Source organism: Arvicola amphibius, chromosome 7 (genome assembly GCF_903992535.2).
Source record: "Arvicola amphibius chromosome 7, mArvAmp1.2, whole genome shotgun sequence".
Taxonomy (NCBI): Eukaryota; Metazoa; Chordata; class Mammalia; order Rodentia; family Cricetidae; genus Arvicola; species Arvicola amphibius.
Window position 1 is genome coordinate 79,699,476 of NC_052053.1, and position 17,242 is coordinate 79,716,717.

Sequence of the window (17,242 nt, forward strand, 5' to 3'; positions counted from 1 at the left end):
GTCCCTTTAGACTGCCTGGGGTAGGCCATGGAGTTGAAATCACCACCAGTCCTCACGGGAGCTTCATTGAGCCGCCCAGTCTCCATCTTCTATGTGGTGGGGAAACTGAGGCTGCAACAAGGAGTAGGAGTGACAGGTGAACAAGAGCCAGAGGTGTGTAGCGGGGCTCTCCTCCAGGTACCCGAGAATGCCCTCTGTTCCCTTTAACCCAGACACCTCTGCCCTGGTGCGCCTCCTGAATGCCAGTCGGTGAGCACGAGCCGTCACTGGTTGACTTCAGCAGCTACACCTGGAGATGACTTTCTCGGGGAAAACACGAAGCAGCTAGATAGCACGGCCCCGTTCTTGCACATGAGAGATGGGTAACAGTGCAGTTAAGTGTTGTCTTCTAGGAGACCAGCATGGTCTGATGCCGCATACCCTCTGCTAACTGCAGAGCCTGCACCCAGGAGCAAGGCTTCTCAGTTCCAGGCCTTAGCGGTGTAAATAAGATCATGGCGATCATGAACACCGTCCTCTTTGCTTGAGGTTATTGGGATCCAACTCGGGACCTTGTGAATACGAGGAAGAACCCTGCCACAGAGCCAGACCTCCATCCCAGTGCCATTGCTTTCCTCTTGTGAGCGTGGGTTGTAACTCCTAAAATTCTTCTCCCTAGGAAGAACCACTGGATCGGAGCCAAAGCTCTAGTCAAACTTATCAAACCAAAGAAAGAAGGCTCCAGAGAACGATTAAAATCCACCACAGATAACTCCTCCTGGCAGCTGGAGCCCTCAGACCCCGCCTCACCACCTGCCTCCCAGACTGTCAGATCACAGACAGAGAGCCCTGACATCCCCCCATCCGGTTCAAACTGTGCAGAAGAACGTGACACCCACAACGGGCCTGTGGGGAAAGGTAGGTGCTTCTGCCAGATGTGCCAGAGCAATGATAGAAGCTCTGACAGCTCCACCCACTGATCGGGTGTGCCATGTCTCCGTGGGAACATGGCAGTATGCGTGTCCCCTACCTGGGCATGTCACCAAGCCGTCTCTGCTATGGCTGTGTTGTTACTTTAGAATGGGAAGCACCATTTATTACATGGGCTGCATGTTTGGAATTCCCTCAGGCGTGTCAAAGGTTATGGTTACACCCGTATTTACCACACCTTCCACGTGCCAAGTGTTAGAAAGTCACGAGTGGTTATCATCCTTCATCATTTGAAAAGCACCTTGGTTTATTCCCCACACATATACGACCTGAGCACTGTGGTCTTGGGACACTGGGTGTATCTTCCCTGAAGGTTGGCGTTTAGGATTGGCCAGGAGCTCTGAAGTGAGACAGGAACGCTAGTAGTCCGTGTTGTAGTTCACTAAGCGTCTCAGACCGGGCGAGCTGCACGTGGTTGTGCCACTGGTGAATGCCTTTGGTCTTGACAGCACTTCACCACTGGGGTGTTTTACCATGCTCCTGGGCAGTAAAACCCTCATCTAAGAGACAGATTGTTGGGGCTGGAGAGGGGGCTCAGCAGTGACGAGCACTGGCTGCTCTTGCAGAGGACATGGCTTTGATTCCCAGCACCCGCATGGCAGCTCACAACTGCCTGTAACTCCAGCTCCAGAAATCTCTGGTTTCCACAGACACTGCACACACAAAATGCTCACACAAGTAAGCACTCGTACACATAAAATTAGAAAAAAAAACTTTATTTTTGAGATAGGGTTTCCTGTGCAGCCCGGGGGCTATCCTGAGACTCATTCTTTAGACCAGGCTGGCCTGGAACTCAGGGATCCACCTGTATCTCCCTCCCGAGTAGGATTAAAGATGTGCACCACCATGCCCAGTTTTTTTTTTATTTTAAACAATACAGATTATTGTGCACACAACATACAAAAAGAAGAGGTTAGCAAGGCAGATATGATACAGACATCGTTATCATGGTCACTGCTAGCAGTTTTGAGGCTAGGTCCAAATTTCCGATGCTGTGATATCAAAAATAACTATCATCGAATCTGAAATACAAGTTACCTTAAACATTCCAAGAAGTTCAAATTTACTTTTCACTATTGGGGGTGTGATGGGGAGGGAGCGCTAGGTTATTTATGCCAGACCTTCATTCTTAAGTAACTTAAATTTTTATTAAAGACACTGGAACTTTTTGAATGTATGTCAGGGAAGCCCGGGCTGTCGGGCTGACAGAACACATGAGAAGGAGTCACAGGTGCCCTCTGTTGTGGGTTGCGGCATGTTCACCACTGCAAGTGCTCATGTCACGTCAGCTGGGAGGCATGTGCATGCTCCCGTCAGCTGCGTCTGTCCTTTATGTGGACGGGAGTGGGTGAAAGGTGAGTCACAGTGAACAGGGTCTCATGCTGCAGCTCAGTCTAAACTCATATAACCCAGACAGGCCGTGAACTCACGGCATTCCTCCTGCCTCAGCCTCCTGAGTCCTGGGATGACAGGTGAGGGCTGGCACGCCTCAGCTCTTAACTAGCTCTAGACATTAACATTTCTGATAGCCAGCCAGGGTCTCCAGTTTCCATATTGGCAATTTTTTAACATTTTCCATTTCTGCCTATATTGTTGTTTGAGTTGAATAAATGAATTAGTTGTGCTCAGTTTAACTGCGTTAAGAAAGCTTTCAGAAGCCCTGGCATGGTAGCACATTCCCTTAGTCCTCACACTTGGGAGGCAGAGGCAGGTGGACCGCTGAGTTTGAAGCCAGACTGTTCTGCAAAGCGAGTTCCAGGGCTACACAGAGAAACCCTGTCTCAGTAAAAAAGAAAAAGAAAACAAAAACCCAGAAGGCAAGCAAGCAAACTTTCAGAGAAAGTGTCTGCCTGGTCCAAACTGCCCCTGGGAGCTGAGCTGAGTACCCTCTGAGCCATTTTGCAAGGTCTCTATCTCCTCTGATTCCTAACCCACAAGGTGGGCATTGTTACTGTCCATCTTTTATGCTATTTATTTTCTAGAAGATGGTCTCACAAAGGTAACACTGAGCCGATAGAGTAATAGAGATCCAAGCCTGGTGTCTCAGCTTCAGGCTCCTGAGTTGGCAGGGCCTGGAGTGACAGCAGCTGTGGAGTTCTGTTCAGTGCCTCCCTCAGCTGTGGTCACTAACCTGGAACCCTTAGTCTGTAACGTGGGGTTTGACCACTAGGTGGTGCTGTGGCAAAAGAAATAGTAGAGAGTCTGGTCTCCACTTTAATCCTAAACCAGAAATCTGTTGGAGCAGTGAATACCCTGGCAGGTACAGTCAGATGCTCCCCTTCAAGGAGTGGAGGACGTGGGGGATCTGAAAGGAAATCATTTCCCCTGGTCTCAGGTGGAGGGGGATGAAGAAGATATTCGAGTGCTTCTAAACTCATGTTGCCGAAGGAGGAGATTCTAGAATTACAGCCTTTTGTGAGTGCTCCAGGCAGACTGTACCCTGACAGTGGGCCAGCATGTCATTAGGTGTGTCCAGTGAGTTGTCAGGGAACCTGTCATTAAAATGAATGAGTAAGAGAGCTGGCTTCCATGTTAATAAGCATTCGTATTTAATAATTTAACACACTGAAATTGAAAAGTCATCTTAACCGGCGGCTCCTGGGGCAGCGTATCTTTCTCCTGATGCACCTCAGGAGTAATGGTTGGCACCCGTGTGCCACTAAATTAAATTGAGTCAGAGCATAAATGGTTCTGGCTCAGGTATTGGGTACTGGCTGGACAGGGCTCCGCTTTCCTAAGTACTTTTTGCTAGCCTAGATTCATTGTGATTATTGTTCATTTCATTTGTTTGTTTGTTTGTTTTTTGTTTTTCCTCTTCTGGGTTATCACATCGATAACAATTTAGCATCCCAGCGCAAAAAGAGCCCCTTTTTGAGAAGCAAAAGCAAGGATAAAGACAAGTCTCCATCGGCCCACCCAGCTCTCTCTAAACGCCTGCGGTTCTGGTCTTCCTCTGACATCCCCTCCTCTCCCAGCGAGTCTGTCTCTTTCTCAGACATCGGGGATTTCTGACCCCCCTCCTTTACCATGTGTCTGCATCGTGTATCCCTCCTTCATTTCTAAAATTCAAACTGCCAACCAAAGGAAGTTAGTCCCTAAAGGCCACGCGGTCCCTAGTGGAACCCCTGTTCCTCACCCCAGTTACAAAGTAGCCATCGTGGATTCTGATTGCAAAATAGAAGATGAGTTCTCATGCTCCCTGGACCATTCTTCAGCACAGCACAGTTTTAGGGGACCCTCGGGATGTACGTGCATTTACTTGCCCTTGGGCCAGGAGACCCGTGCTAAGTAAGTGAAGAGGCCTCGTGTTCCTCCCCTCCCGCATCTGCAAGCTTCTGTTGTGCGCGTGCAAAGCAGGCGTGGTTAGCTGTCGCTGCCCTTCCTGAAGTACTGCCAGCCCGTGAGCTGCCTTTCTAAAGATTTATTCTTAAGCAGCTCAACTTTGCTCCCCTCTCTTGGTCAGAACACAGCTGCTGCCTTCCGCTCCTAAGCCCCCAGTCTGTGTTTTGAAGGATGGCCCTGTTCTTTTCTAGCATTTTAAATAATTGAGCTGATTCCGCCCAGCCAGAGTGGAGTTTTATGACCATGTTGTGATTCTTTGACATCGTGGATGGTGACATTAAAGCCATAGTGGACAGAACATATATCAGGACTTAAGTTGCACCCAGAGCAGGGGAAGATGCTGACCAGAGAGGTCACCACCACCGTCACTGTCTGCCTCACACCACAGCTCTGTGATTTGGGCCGTGGCCCCGGCTCCTATATGGTTATTATATGTTCTCCCTTAAAGTGACTCAGTGCTTGCACTCCACGTTATCTTGAAAAGGAAAGGTTATTGTCAGTACTGTGCGGCACATGGAAAAGAAGTGTCACCGTAGAAATCAGGTGACCATATAAACCTGCAGCCATGACAGCGTTAAGGTTGGTTATCATTGCCGCCGACTTCAGCTTGTGACCCTGTCTTAATTTAAGAACACCCAGCCATCGTGGCGCCTGACCCCAGAGTCTTGTCTTCCTCGCATGCTGTTGGAATTGTGCTTGTCTGTCTGGTGCTCATGCTAACTGTCTGCCCATCTCCACCCCCTTCTGGAGCTTCATTTTCACCTGACCCACAGGAAGGCCTCATCACTATCCATTCGACCAGACGCGAGGCTCGCTTCTCGTCAGGGTTAGCATCCAAAATCTAATCTCCTCCTCGGCCCAGATCCTAAGATCCGAGCCTTGAGACCACACGGAGAAGAAGTCTGGAGTGGAAGGGCTGAGGAGTCCAGTTTATGTTCGAGCAACCTCCACCTGCAGCCTGGCCAGCTGCTGGGAATGCTCCCGTGTGTTCTTTTGTTTTTCTGGGTTCGAACCCTGGGTCTTACATGTGTGATGCACGCACACTGCCATCTCATTGTGCCCTCAGCCCTCCCTGCTCATTTATATTTTGGATCTGGAGATCCCACACTCACTTCTTTTGGTTAGGTGTTTTGGGGCGAGGGGTGTTGGTTTGTTTGTTTTTGGAGGTAATGCTTTTCAACAATATTGCTTAATTTCAGCAGGTATGTCCCCGGGGCCTGGGGCAGAAGACATTGAGAAATGAGGTTGTAGCAGAAAATTTAGCACTGCATAAAAACCTAAGATACAAGGTGAAAACCACTTTGCAGAGATTAAAGATTTTTGGGTTTTTGTTTTTTGTTTTATTTTTTGTTTTGTTTCTGAGAACAAACTGTGGTGAGCTTGTCAGTGAACTTCCTTTTGACACCCCAAAGAACCCAGTTGGCAGGGCCCTTAGCACCTCAGTGGCAGGGTTGGAGACAGCTGCAGGTACTTGTTCGGGCTGTTGAGACAGGATTTGTAGAGGATCGCAGAGAGCGTACTCCGTAGTTGACTTTTGGATCATCTCTGCTGTGTTCTTCCTCCCCACCAGTCCCCCAGTGATAACCATGTGGCCACACTGGAGTCTGAGCTAGCCTTGTGGTGCCTCCTACTCTCAGTCCTAGCTGGGGGGCCACCCAGCTTGTGTCTCTGTAGTCTCTGTGCTCTGCCGCACCTGCTTTGGGCCTCCGTGTGCTTGCCCAGCCTTGACTCGGGCTCACAACCTCATTTCTCAATGTCTTCTGCCCCAGGCTCCGGGGATCTAAAACCAAAGCGAGGGTCCCCACGAGGAGGCAGTGTTGATCGCACAGATGCCTCCACGGACCCAGCTGTGAAGTCCTGGCCCTCAGAGCCTGGCTCCCGGACTTTTTCAACCTCAGCCATCACGGCAGCCCCTTCCAGCTCCACCTCAGTCCCCAAGCACCCAGGCCGCACCAAAGGTGAGTATGACCTCTCTAGATGATGAGCTCTGGCCCTGGGCCTTCTAAAGACCAGAGACATTCTCAGAGGGGAAAAGCTGATGAAGACTTCAGAGTCACAAGTTGGTGCAAGCCTTATCTCTACTTACCAGCCAAGTGAGTTTGGATAAATAATTGAACCATCAGTAGGCCTAAGTACCACGAGAAAAGCCTCAGGACCCATCAGCAAGAGCATTCAGGCATTGGTGGCACCGGGGCTGGGCTGATACCAGGCAGCTCCCTGGAGTCAGAAGATATTTTCTCTAGAAAAGATGAATGAGAGGGTCTCTAACCCAGAAGTCTGTTGACAGAACTGAGGGCAAATGTCCCATACCAAAAGGAGCGACATCAGTCAGGGGTTTGCAGACAGCTATATCCTAGCACTCCAGTGGCTGTACACGCCTCAGGAGCAAAATCGGTAGTCTTTGAGTCTCACTAGCTGAAGAGATCCTAGCCAGATGGCTTGGTCAGATGCCACATAAAGCCCACAGAGGCTCAAGGATTCTGTAGGCACCCGAGAGCCTGCAGCCCCTAGCAGAGGAAAAGCCAAATCAGAAGTCATTGGCATAAACTGGGGTGTTTGGAAGCATTGAGATGGAAGTGTTAAATTGCCTAACGGTGGTAAACAAAAAAAAAATATTACTGTGGCCACGAAACAAGAACAGGATGCTATGAAAGAAGTGATGGCCAGAGAGAGGCGTTTGAAAGTCTAGAATACGCAAACAGAAGGGAACCGCCCTCCATATGATTGAAGGAAGATGAAAATATGCTGACTATGATGCCCCCCCTCCCCCCGGGGCTGCACCTGTGCACTCGGCCTGGAAGGAAGCGTGCACAACCTTGGTGCTATGAGTAAGACACAAGCAACACTCATGGGTCCCTGAGTTCACAGTCTGCACACTTGCTGCCAGCGGGTAGGTAACTGATTTCAGTATGGAGATCTTTTCAGAGATGACCCCACGTTTAGTGTTCAAGTAGAAGCAGGCAATCTTGGAGTGGCCTCTTGCTGACTAATATCTTGTTAGGGGCTGAGGGCTCTAGGCTTGCTCACCCTCCCCCCTTAGATGATGGGTCCCAGTTGTCTGCTCTTTCCCCCCACCCCCACCCCACTTGATGACATTGTGACCCTTAAAGATGATCGCACACCCTCTGCCTTTGGTGCTGCTAGCTTTGGGAGTTGGGAAGTTCCTGGGGCACTAGACTCTTGGCTGCTTTCCCTGGCCCCACGGCCAGAGCTCCCCTGCTCTTCATGCACAGGCACAGTGTGACTTGAGTTGGATGGGGTCAGTCCAGTGCGTTAGCCCATCTTCTCTTCCCAGGTAGACAGATGAGCGGGGGCACCATCCACACCCCTCCCTCACCCCTTGGACCTTCTCTTGCTTGCTTGATTGAGGGGGCTGAACAAAGGCCTGAGTTGGTCATGTAGCCCGGGACCCCAGGGTTTTCCTTGTGGGTTGTGGGCATTCTAGAAACCCCAACACATTAACTTGATTCTCTCCTTAGGTTGTAATTCAGAAGACAATCTCTGTGAGCCTTCCATGGAGCCTGAGGGGCCCTACCACCGGCAGCCAGGTGAGTAGCTGGTGTGGTTTAGGTGGGTTTTTGTTGGTCGCACTTTGAGTTTGAGCCAAGTGGCACGGGCGTCATGGATATCTAACACACAAGAGAGGTGTGGCAGGAAATGTTAGGGTGGAGCGTCTCTGAGCCTGCCTCTCCACCCTGCTGGGGACCTCTCCACACAGTTCTGCTTGGCAGCCTCTCCAGGTAGGGAATTCACTGGCCCCCCTAGAAGCCCCGGGTTCTGAAAACGCTGAGATTTCATACAACTCGGTGTTAACCACGGGCACGTGGGACCTGAGCAAGGGCAAACCGCAGGGCTTCCTAAAACATCTTCCCTTCCCTTCATTGGTCACTAGGACTCCCTGGCACACCTGGAGGGTGCTGCTTTGGAAATCATTATGGCGATTTCTCAGAAAATTAGGAATCAATCTATCCCAAAACCCAGCAATACCACTCTTGGGCATACACCCAAAGGATGTTCAATCATCCCATAAGGATATCTGCTCAACCATGGTCATAGCAGCATTATTCGTAATAAGCAGAACGTGCCCCTCAGTTGAAGAACGGATAAGGAAAATGTGACACATTTACACAATAGAGTACTACTCAGCAGTAAAAAACAATGACATGGAACTAGAAAAAAATCATACTGACCCAGAAAGACAAATATAATATGTACTCACTCATAATTGGATTTTAGACATAAAGCAAAGAACAATCAGCCTACAATTCACAACCCTTCTACCTTCCACCCTACCCCGCATGCTCCCAATTTATTCAGGAGCTCTTGTCGTTTTTTTCCTTCCAAAGTGGATCTATGTATGTCTCTCTTAGGGTCTTCTTTGTTGTCTAGGTTCTCCCTTACTCCACATCCTCTCCAGCCTAAGCTATCATTGGTGTTTTTGATCTTAGCCATTCTGACAGGTGTAAGCTGGTATCTCAGAATTGTTTTAATTTGCATTACCCTGATAGCTAAGGATGTTAAACGTTCCCTTAAGGATCTTTTGGCCATTTGAGATTCTTCTGTTGAGAGTACCCCATTTTTTTTAAATTGGATTATTTGTTATTTTAATGTCTAGTTTTTTGAGTTCTTTATATATTTTGGAGATCAGCCCTCTGTCACATGTGGGGTTAGTGAAGCTCTTTTCCCATTCTGTGGGCTGTTGTTTTGTCTTGTTGACCGTGTCCTTTGCTTTACAGAAGCTTCTCGGTTTCAGGAGGTCCCATTTATTAATTGTTTTTCTCAGTGTCTGTGCTGCTGGAGTTACAGTTAGGAAGTAGTCTCCTGTGCCCATGCGTTCAAGGCTACTTCCCACTTTCTCTTCTATGAGGTTCAATGTGGTTGCTTTTATGTTAAGATCTTTGATCCATTTGGACTTGAGTTTTGATAGGTATGGATCTGTTTGCATTCTTCTACATGTTGATATTCAGTTATGCCAGCACCATTTGTTGAAGATGCTTTCATTTTTCCCTTTTACAATTTTGGCTTCTTTGTCCAAAATCAGGTATTCATAGGTGTGTGGGTTATATCCAGATCTTCAATTCCGTTCCATTGATCCATGTGTCTGTTTTTATGTCAATACCAGGGTTTTCATTAATATAGCTCTATAGTAGGGTTTTAAGTCAAGGATTGTGATGCCTCCAGAAGTTCCTTTATTGTACAGGATTGATTTGACTATTTTGGGTTTTTTGTTTTTCCATTTGAAGTTGAGTATTGTTCTTTCAAGGTTTGTGAAGAATTTTGCTGGGATTTTCATGGGTATTTCCTTGAATCTGTAGATTGCAATACAGATTTTGGTAAGATTGCTATTTTCACTATCCTACCTGTCTAGTGAGAGATCTTTCCATTTTCTGATGTCTTCTTGGATTTCTTTCTTCAAAGATTTAAAGTTCTTGTCATACAGGTATTCCAGTTGTTTGGTTAGAGTTATCCCAAGGCATTTTATGCTATTTGTGGCTATTGCAAAGGGTGTTATTTCTCTGAATTTTTTTTAACAGCCTGTTTATCATCTGTGTATAGGAGAGCTCTTGTATCCTGCTACATTTCTGAAGGTGTTTATCAGTTGTAGGAGTTTTTTGCAGTCACTTATGCATAGTATCGTATCATCTACAAATAGTGAAAGTTTGACTTCTTTTCTAATTTATATCCCCTGTTCTCCTTTTATTTATTTATTTTCTTACTGCTCTAGTGAGAACTTCAAGTACTATATTGAATAGATACGGAGAGAGTAGACAACCTTGTCTTGTTCCTGATTTCAGTGAGATCGCTGAGAGTTTCTGTCCATTTATGTTCTTTGTATCCTTGCTCTCTCCAAGACCTTTTTTTTTTCGAGACAGGGTTTCTCTGTGGCTTTGGAGCCTGTCCTGGAACTAGCTCTTGTAGACCAGGCTGGTCTCGAACTCAGAGAGATCCGCCTGCCTCTGCCTCCCAAGTGCTGGGATTAAAGGCGTGCGCCACCACCGCCCGGCAATTATTATTTTGTTTTGTTTTTTCGAGACAGGGTTTCCCTGTAGTTTCTAGAGCCTGTCCTGGAACTAGCTCTTGTAGACCAGGCTGGCCTCGAACTCAGAGATCCGCCTGCCTCTGCTTCCCGAGTGCTGGGATTAAAGGCGTGCGCCACCACTGCGCCCCTCTCCAAGACCTTTATCAGGAGGGGTATTGAATTCTGTGCAAGGCTTTTCAGCATGTAATGAGATGATCACGTGCAGTTTTTCCTTTCAGTTTGTTTATGTGATGGAGTACATTGACCAATTTTCATATGTTGAGCCATCCCTGGATCTCTGGGATGAAGCCTACTTGGTCATAGTGAATGATTTTTCTGATGTGTTCTTGGATTCAGTTTGCCAGTATTCTGTTGAGTATTTTTGCATGAATGTTCATGAAGGAGATTGGTCTGAAATTTTCTTTCTTAGCTGTATCTTTGTGTGGTTGGGGTATCAGGGTAGCTGTACCCTTGTAAAAAGAGTTTGGCAAAGCTCCTTCTGTTTCTGTTTGGAACAATTTGAGGAGTGTTGGTATTAGTTCTTCTTTGATGTTCTGGTGAAATTCTGCACTAAAACCATCTGACTCTGGGCTTTTTTTTGGTTGGGAGACTGTTGATGACTGTTTCTATTTCGTTAGCAGTTATAAGTCTGTTTAATTTGCTTATTTGGTCTTGATTTAATTTTGGTAAGTGATACTTATTCACAAAGTTGTCTGTTTCCTTTAAGTTTTGCAATTTTGTGGAGTATAGGCTTTTGAAGTATGACCTGATTAGTTTGGATTTCCTCTGTATCCATTGTTCAATGTCCCCCATTTCTTTTCTGGTTTTGTTAATTTGGATATTCCCTTCTCTTCCTTTTGGTTAGTTTGGATAAAGGTTTGTTTGTCTATTTTGTTGATATTTTTTCTGGAAGAACCAACTCTGTTTCTTTGATTCTTTGTATTGTTCTTTTTGTTTCTGTTTTGTTGATTTCAGCTCTCTGATTATTTCCTGTCATCTAGTCCTTCTGGGTGAGTTTGCCTCTTTTTTGACCCAGGGCTTTCAGGTTTTCTGTTAACTCACTAGTGTAGGATTTTTTTTCCAGCTTCTTTAGGCAGTTAGTGCTAAGAACTTTCCTCCTAGCACTGCTTTAATTGTGTCTCATAAATTTGGGTATATTGTGGAGTTTAGGAAGTCTTTAATTTATTTCTTCCTTGGCCCAATGATGATTCAGTTGAGCATTGTTCAGTTTCCAGGAGTTTGTGAGCTTTCTGCAATTAGTGTTGTTGAATTCTAATTTTAAGCCATGATGATCCAATAAGACACAGGGTTATTCCAATTGTTTTGTATCTGTTGAGATTTGCTTTGTTACCGAGTGTGTGGAGAAGGATCCATGAGGTGCTGATAAGAAGATATTCTTTTGTGTTTGCGTGAAATGTTCTGTAGATGTCTGTTAAGTCCATTTGAGTCATGACATCTTTAAGTTCCTTTCTCTGTAAGTTTCTGTATGGCAGACCTATCCAGTGGTGAGAGTGGGGTGTTGAAGTCTCCCACTGTTAGTGTGTGTGGCGTGATGTGTGATTTAAGCTTTAGTAATGTTTCTTTTACAGATGCGGGTGCCCTTGTATTTGGGGCATAGATGTTCAGAACTGAGACTTCATCTTGGTGGATTTTTTCTGTGATGAATATGTAAATGACCTTCATCTCTTTTGACTAATTTTGGTTTGAAATCCATTTTGTTAGATATTAAGATAGCTATGCCAGCTTGTTTCTTAGGTCCATCTGAGGTAGTGTCTGTCTTTGTAGTTGAGGTGTGTTTCGTGTATGCAGCAGAAGGATGGATTCTGTTTTTGTATCCAGTCTGTTAGCCTGTGTCTTTTTATAGGTGAACTGAGTCCATTGATATTAAGGGGTATTAATGACCAGTGATTGCTAATTCCTGTTATTTTTGTTGGTGGTGGTGGTGGTATGTGTGTGTTTCTCTTTTTTGGGTTTTGTTGGTGTGAGATTATTGCCTGTGTTTTTGTAGGTGTAGCTAACTTCCTTGGGTTGGAATTTGATTAAATCTGGTTTTGTCATGGAATATCTTGTTTGTTTTTTCTGTTTATGTTGATTGAAAGTTTTGCTGGATATAGTAGTATGGGGTGGTATCATGGTCTCCTAGTGTCTGTATAACGCCACCCAACCAGGACCTTCTGGCTTTCATTGTTTCTGTCGAGGGGTTTGGTGTAATTCTGATAGGTCTGCCTTTATATGTCACTTGGCCTTTTTCCTTTGCAGCTCTTAATATTCTTTCTGTATTCTATATGTTAAGTGTTTTGATTATTGTTTGACAAGGGGACTTTCTTTTTTGGTTTAGTGTATTTGGTGCTCTGTAAGCTTACTGTACCTTTATAGGCATATACTTCTTTAGGTTGGGAATTTTTCTTCTATGATTTTGTTGAGTATATTTTCTGTGCCTTTGAGCTAGAATTCTTCAATTCATATTCTTAGGGTCAGTCTTTTCATGGTATCTCATATTTCCTGAATATTTTGTGTTAAGAATTTGTTGGATTTAACATTTTCTTTGACCAATGAATCTATTTCCTCTATTGTATCTTCAATGCCTGAGATTCTCTTTCATCTTTTGTATTCTGTTGTTTGTGCTTGCATCTATAGTCCCTGATTGTTTACCCAGGTTTTCCGTTTCCAGATTTCCCTCCGTTTGTGTCTTTTTTTTCTGCCTCTATTTGTTTTCAAGTCTTGAACCATTTCTTTCCCCTGTTTGATTGCTTTTTCTTGATTTTCTTTAAAGTATTTGTTGATTTCTTCCAATTTTTTGGTTGTCTATTCCTTTTTCCTCCATTTCTTTAAGGGTTTTTTCATTTCCTCTTTAAGGTCTTCTATCATCTTTATAAAGTTATTTTTAAGGTCATTTTCTCCCGCTTCATCTGTGTTGGGATGTTCAGGTCTTGCTGTTGTAGAACCACTAGTTCCTGATGGTGCTGTATTGCTCATTAGGTTGAGTGTATTCTTACCTTGTTGTTGACCCATCTCTTCCTCCACTCGGAACAGGTGGAGCCTGTGTTTCAGGGGCTCCCTCTTCCTCCAATTGATGTAGTTGGGGGCTATGGTTTCTATGATCGCTTTTTCAGGTGTAGGCAGAGGAGAGCCTTTGGTGATCGTTCCTCCAGGTGCCTACGGGCCCAAGGCTCAGAGGGTCGTTCCTCCTGGTGTTGGCGGGGCTGAGGCTCCCATGGTCAGGTAATTTGTGGAGGCCACTGCTGGCGTTGCTGTTTCCGTTGCGGCCTGCCGTGCTGCTGCTCACCCTTCTCCCAGTGGTCTCTAGTTCTCAGTTTTTAAAAAGGAATTCTAGGGAGCTGACAAAATGGCTCAGTGTGTAAGGGCACTTGCCAAGTGTGGCTACTTGAGTTTGATCACATAACCCATGTGGTCAGAGGAGAGAACCAGCTAATGCATTTGTCCTCTGACCTCCATACACATGTGTATACACACGCACACACATGCACGCATGCATGCGTACACACAAATAAATGTTTAAAAATAATGAATGGGGGACTGGAGAGATGGCTCAACGGTTAAGAGCATTGCCTGCTCTTCCAAAGGTCCTGAGTTCAATTCCCAGCAACCACATGGTGGCTCACAACCATCTGTAATGAGGTCAGGTGCCCTCTTCTGGCCTGCAGACATACACATAGACAGAGCATTGTATACATAATAAATAAATAAGTATTTTAAAAAAGATTTAAAAAAATAAAAATAATGAATGTTTTAAAAACTAAAAAGTAGTAGGCTAGTGAGGTGTCTCAGTGGGTGAGGGGTGAGGGCACTTGCTACCAAGCTTGATGGCCTGAATTCCATCCCAGGACACACATTGTGGATGGGAACCAATTCTGCAATTTGTCCTCCGACCTCTGCACGTGTCATTGCACACACATAACACACACTAAATAAATATGTTTAAAAAAAAGTAAACCTGAGAAGGGTAGGAAGAAATTCCACAGAAGGGAAACCTTGGAGGTTTACATGGGTTCAGTTTGTTTCTGATGTGCTTGGAGTCGTCGAGGAAGCCAGCCTTGTCTTCTACCCATTGTTTAGAGAGTGTGACAGTGTTGGTGTTAGTTATTTATGATTCTGTGGGTAAGGACAGGCTCTTTAATGAGGCCTCTTGGTCCAGGAGCCCTTCTGTCTTTACCCGGAGTTGGGGACCCTGTAGTAGGTGGGGGCCCTTCCATGTGCACCAGCTCACTGTGGAGCCAGTTTGGTGACTGGTTGCCTGGCCATGAGGTTCTTCATACACCTCCCGACCCCTCCAGTTTCTTTGTTTGGAATATGGAACAAAAAGAATTGTTTAATGAACACGGGTGAGTGGGCATGATGGTTCCGGCCTATGATCCCAGCCCTCAAGAGACTCAGATGAGAGGGTTGTGCATTCAGGGCTACTCTAAACTACCTAATAATGCACTAACTCAAAACCAGAATAATAAACATAGATGCTTCCGTTTAGCACACCCTGTACCTGATACAGAACAGCCTGCGTTTGTTCCAACTGCCTCTCCACCGAGGGTCTTGGTTCAGTACTGTTCCCGAGCTCCAAGTCTTCTTTGGCTCATCCCTAAACAGATGTGTTCCGGATGCCTGCTCTGTGCCAGGGCCTATCACACTTGGTACTTAGGCCTGTGTAGACACCCGAGCTGACACCCCTTGAGGACAGCAAGCCAGGGGCCGTCTAGTGTTTCTGAAGGCTTGCCCAGTGCTGTTACACACTGCACTTGACTCCAGAGCTACAGAGATGTTGGAACATTACCCTTGTCCCTTGGGGCTCAGAGCCCAGCAGCAGAGGTGTTTTCTTACCTGACACTGGTACAGGCTGCTGCAGGTGGACCAGGAGAGGTCTACGGACCCTAGAAGGGATGGTCCAGCCAGGGCAAGGAGTGACGTGCTGCCCTCTGCACCTGAAGTAGGGTGATTACTTCAGACTGGCTCAGGCTAACGCTCACAGTCATGAAGGCTGGGTCCCTCTGCCTTTGTTACTAGAAGCCTTGAGTTTTCGATTTAGAGCAGATGAATGTTTGAGGCAGGTGGCCAAAAGCAGCTGAAGAAATGCAGGTAGCATGTAGACAGACATCCTGGCATCACCTCGTGTGATTACCTGCAGGAAACACTCAGATGCACGCCACTGCTTGCACATACATGTGTGCACCTCCTGCCTTGGACAGTACCTCACTGCTGACAGGACTGTGGGCATGTGTTCTGGAAAGTTCTGTGCAGTAAGAGGTGGTCTCTAAGCCCCAGTTCTGGGTTTGCCCAGAGGAGCCCCTATGTGCTTTTTGTGCTAGAATTCTGTGATGTGGCCTGTTTTATTAACATTTTAAACCAGATGCCTAGACCTGGTGACAGATAGAGAACTAGCTCTGCCGGTTATGGCCGCCTGCTGCGTGCTGTGTCTAGCTCCCTGTTGCTGAAGCCAGTTGAGTCAGAAGAGTATAAGCACATTCTGCGGACCTCCCTGCCTGAGAGCACTGGCCTGAACTGGTGTAGAGTTGCTTTGTTATGTTTTCTTTCTCCAGTCGGGATGTTAACCTGGGATCTACCTGGCCATTGGCCCTTTGTATTAAATACAGTCATTTCTTCTCAGTGTCACGGCCAAACAGCTTGGAGAGCAGCAGGAACACGTCCAGCAACAGCTCACCTCTGAGCCTCAAGGGTAAGGCAAACATTTATTAGGACGGTCAGCTCTGGGCTCGCTCCATTCTTAGAGTTCAGATGTGCTTAGCGGGGCTGGAGACACATTCTGGTGCAGTCATAGGCTACAGCAAGGTTCCAAACACAGGCCAAGGAGATTAGGGCTCCGGTCCCCTCTTCCCCTGCCTACCCTGAGGATGTGGGTAAGTCACAGCTCCTCTGGGCCCAAGCTACGTGGAATAGAGAGAGGGACCAGTGCTCTTTCCCACACAGAACCAAGAAAAGTGTGATTCCTTTTACAAGATGAGTTTCGTATCCCAGGCTACTCTCCAGCTCACTTTAGAGCCAAGGCCAGAGTGCTGCCGTGCTAGTCTGTGTGGTGCTGGAACTCCAACCCTGAACTACATGCGTGTTAGCCAAGTACTCTGCCAACTGAGGTACATCCCCAGGCTGAATTTGATTCTTTAACAGAAATTTTAAATTTAACAGAAATTTTAAATTTTAAGTTTATTTCATGGTCTGTTTACATGTTTGGACCCCTGCCTCCCACATTTGTGGTGTTTTTGTGGTTTGGTTTGGTTTGGTTTGGTTTTGGGTGTTCTGGGTTTTTTTTTGTTGTTGTTGTTTGTTTTTTGTTTGTTTGGTTTTGTTTTTGTATTTTGAGCCTGTCCTGGCACTAGCTCTGTAGACCAGGCTGGCCTCGAACTCAAAGATCTGCCTGCCTCTGCCTCCTGAATGCTGGGATTAAAAGCATGCGCCACCACCACCCGTCCCACCTCCACATTTGAGGAGGACATATGCTGTCACGTGACTTTATTGTGTGGGACTTATCAGGATTTTTTTTGTCTTCTTAACTTTCTACATGACTGACCCCTGCAAGAGTGACCTTGTGTGTATGTGTGCTGAGTGAACTTCGTATGTGAGTGGATGAGAGCTGATGAGTGTGCCGCGGTTAGTCATTTCAACGTCACTGATCGCTGCGGTGTCACCCGTACGGACGTTGGAGCAGTGTAGAAGAGATGGGCACTGTTGCTGAGCAAGGAGGATGTGCAGACTGGTGGAGCCGAGAGGCGCCCCATCCGTCCGTCCGTCCATCCACCCACCCACCCATCCGTCCACCCACCCGTCCATCCACCCATCCACCCATCCGTCCATCCACCCATCCGTCCATCCACCCACCCATCCATCCACCCACCCATCCACCCACCCATCCATCCATCCTCCATCCACCCACCCATCCATCCACCC

General features: G+C 46.5%; 1 protein-coding gene across 2 annotated transcripts in view; it reads left to right on the forward strand.

The window, feature by feature from the left end:
- Ccdc88c (coiled-coil domain containing 88C) overlaps positions 1–17,242 on the forward strand; it is a 127,596-nt gene that overhangs the window by 103,028 nt on the left and 7,326 nt on the right. For both annotated transcript variants that reach the window (XM_038337617.1, XM_038337618.1), the window contains exons 25-28: positions 659–897; positions 6,081–6,269; positions 7,791–7,859; positions 15,948–16,016. In XM_038337617.1, coding sequence (XP_038193545.1) covers positions 659–897; positions 6,081–6,269; positions 7,791–7,859; positions 15,948–16,016 — 566 coding nt within the window. The remainder of the gene's footprint in view (positions 1–658; positions 898–6,080; positions 6,270–7,790; positions 7,860–15,947; positions 16,017–17,242) is intronic.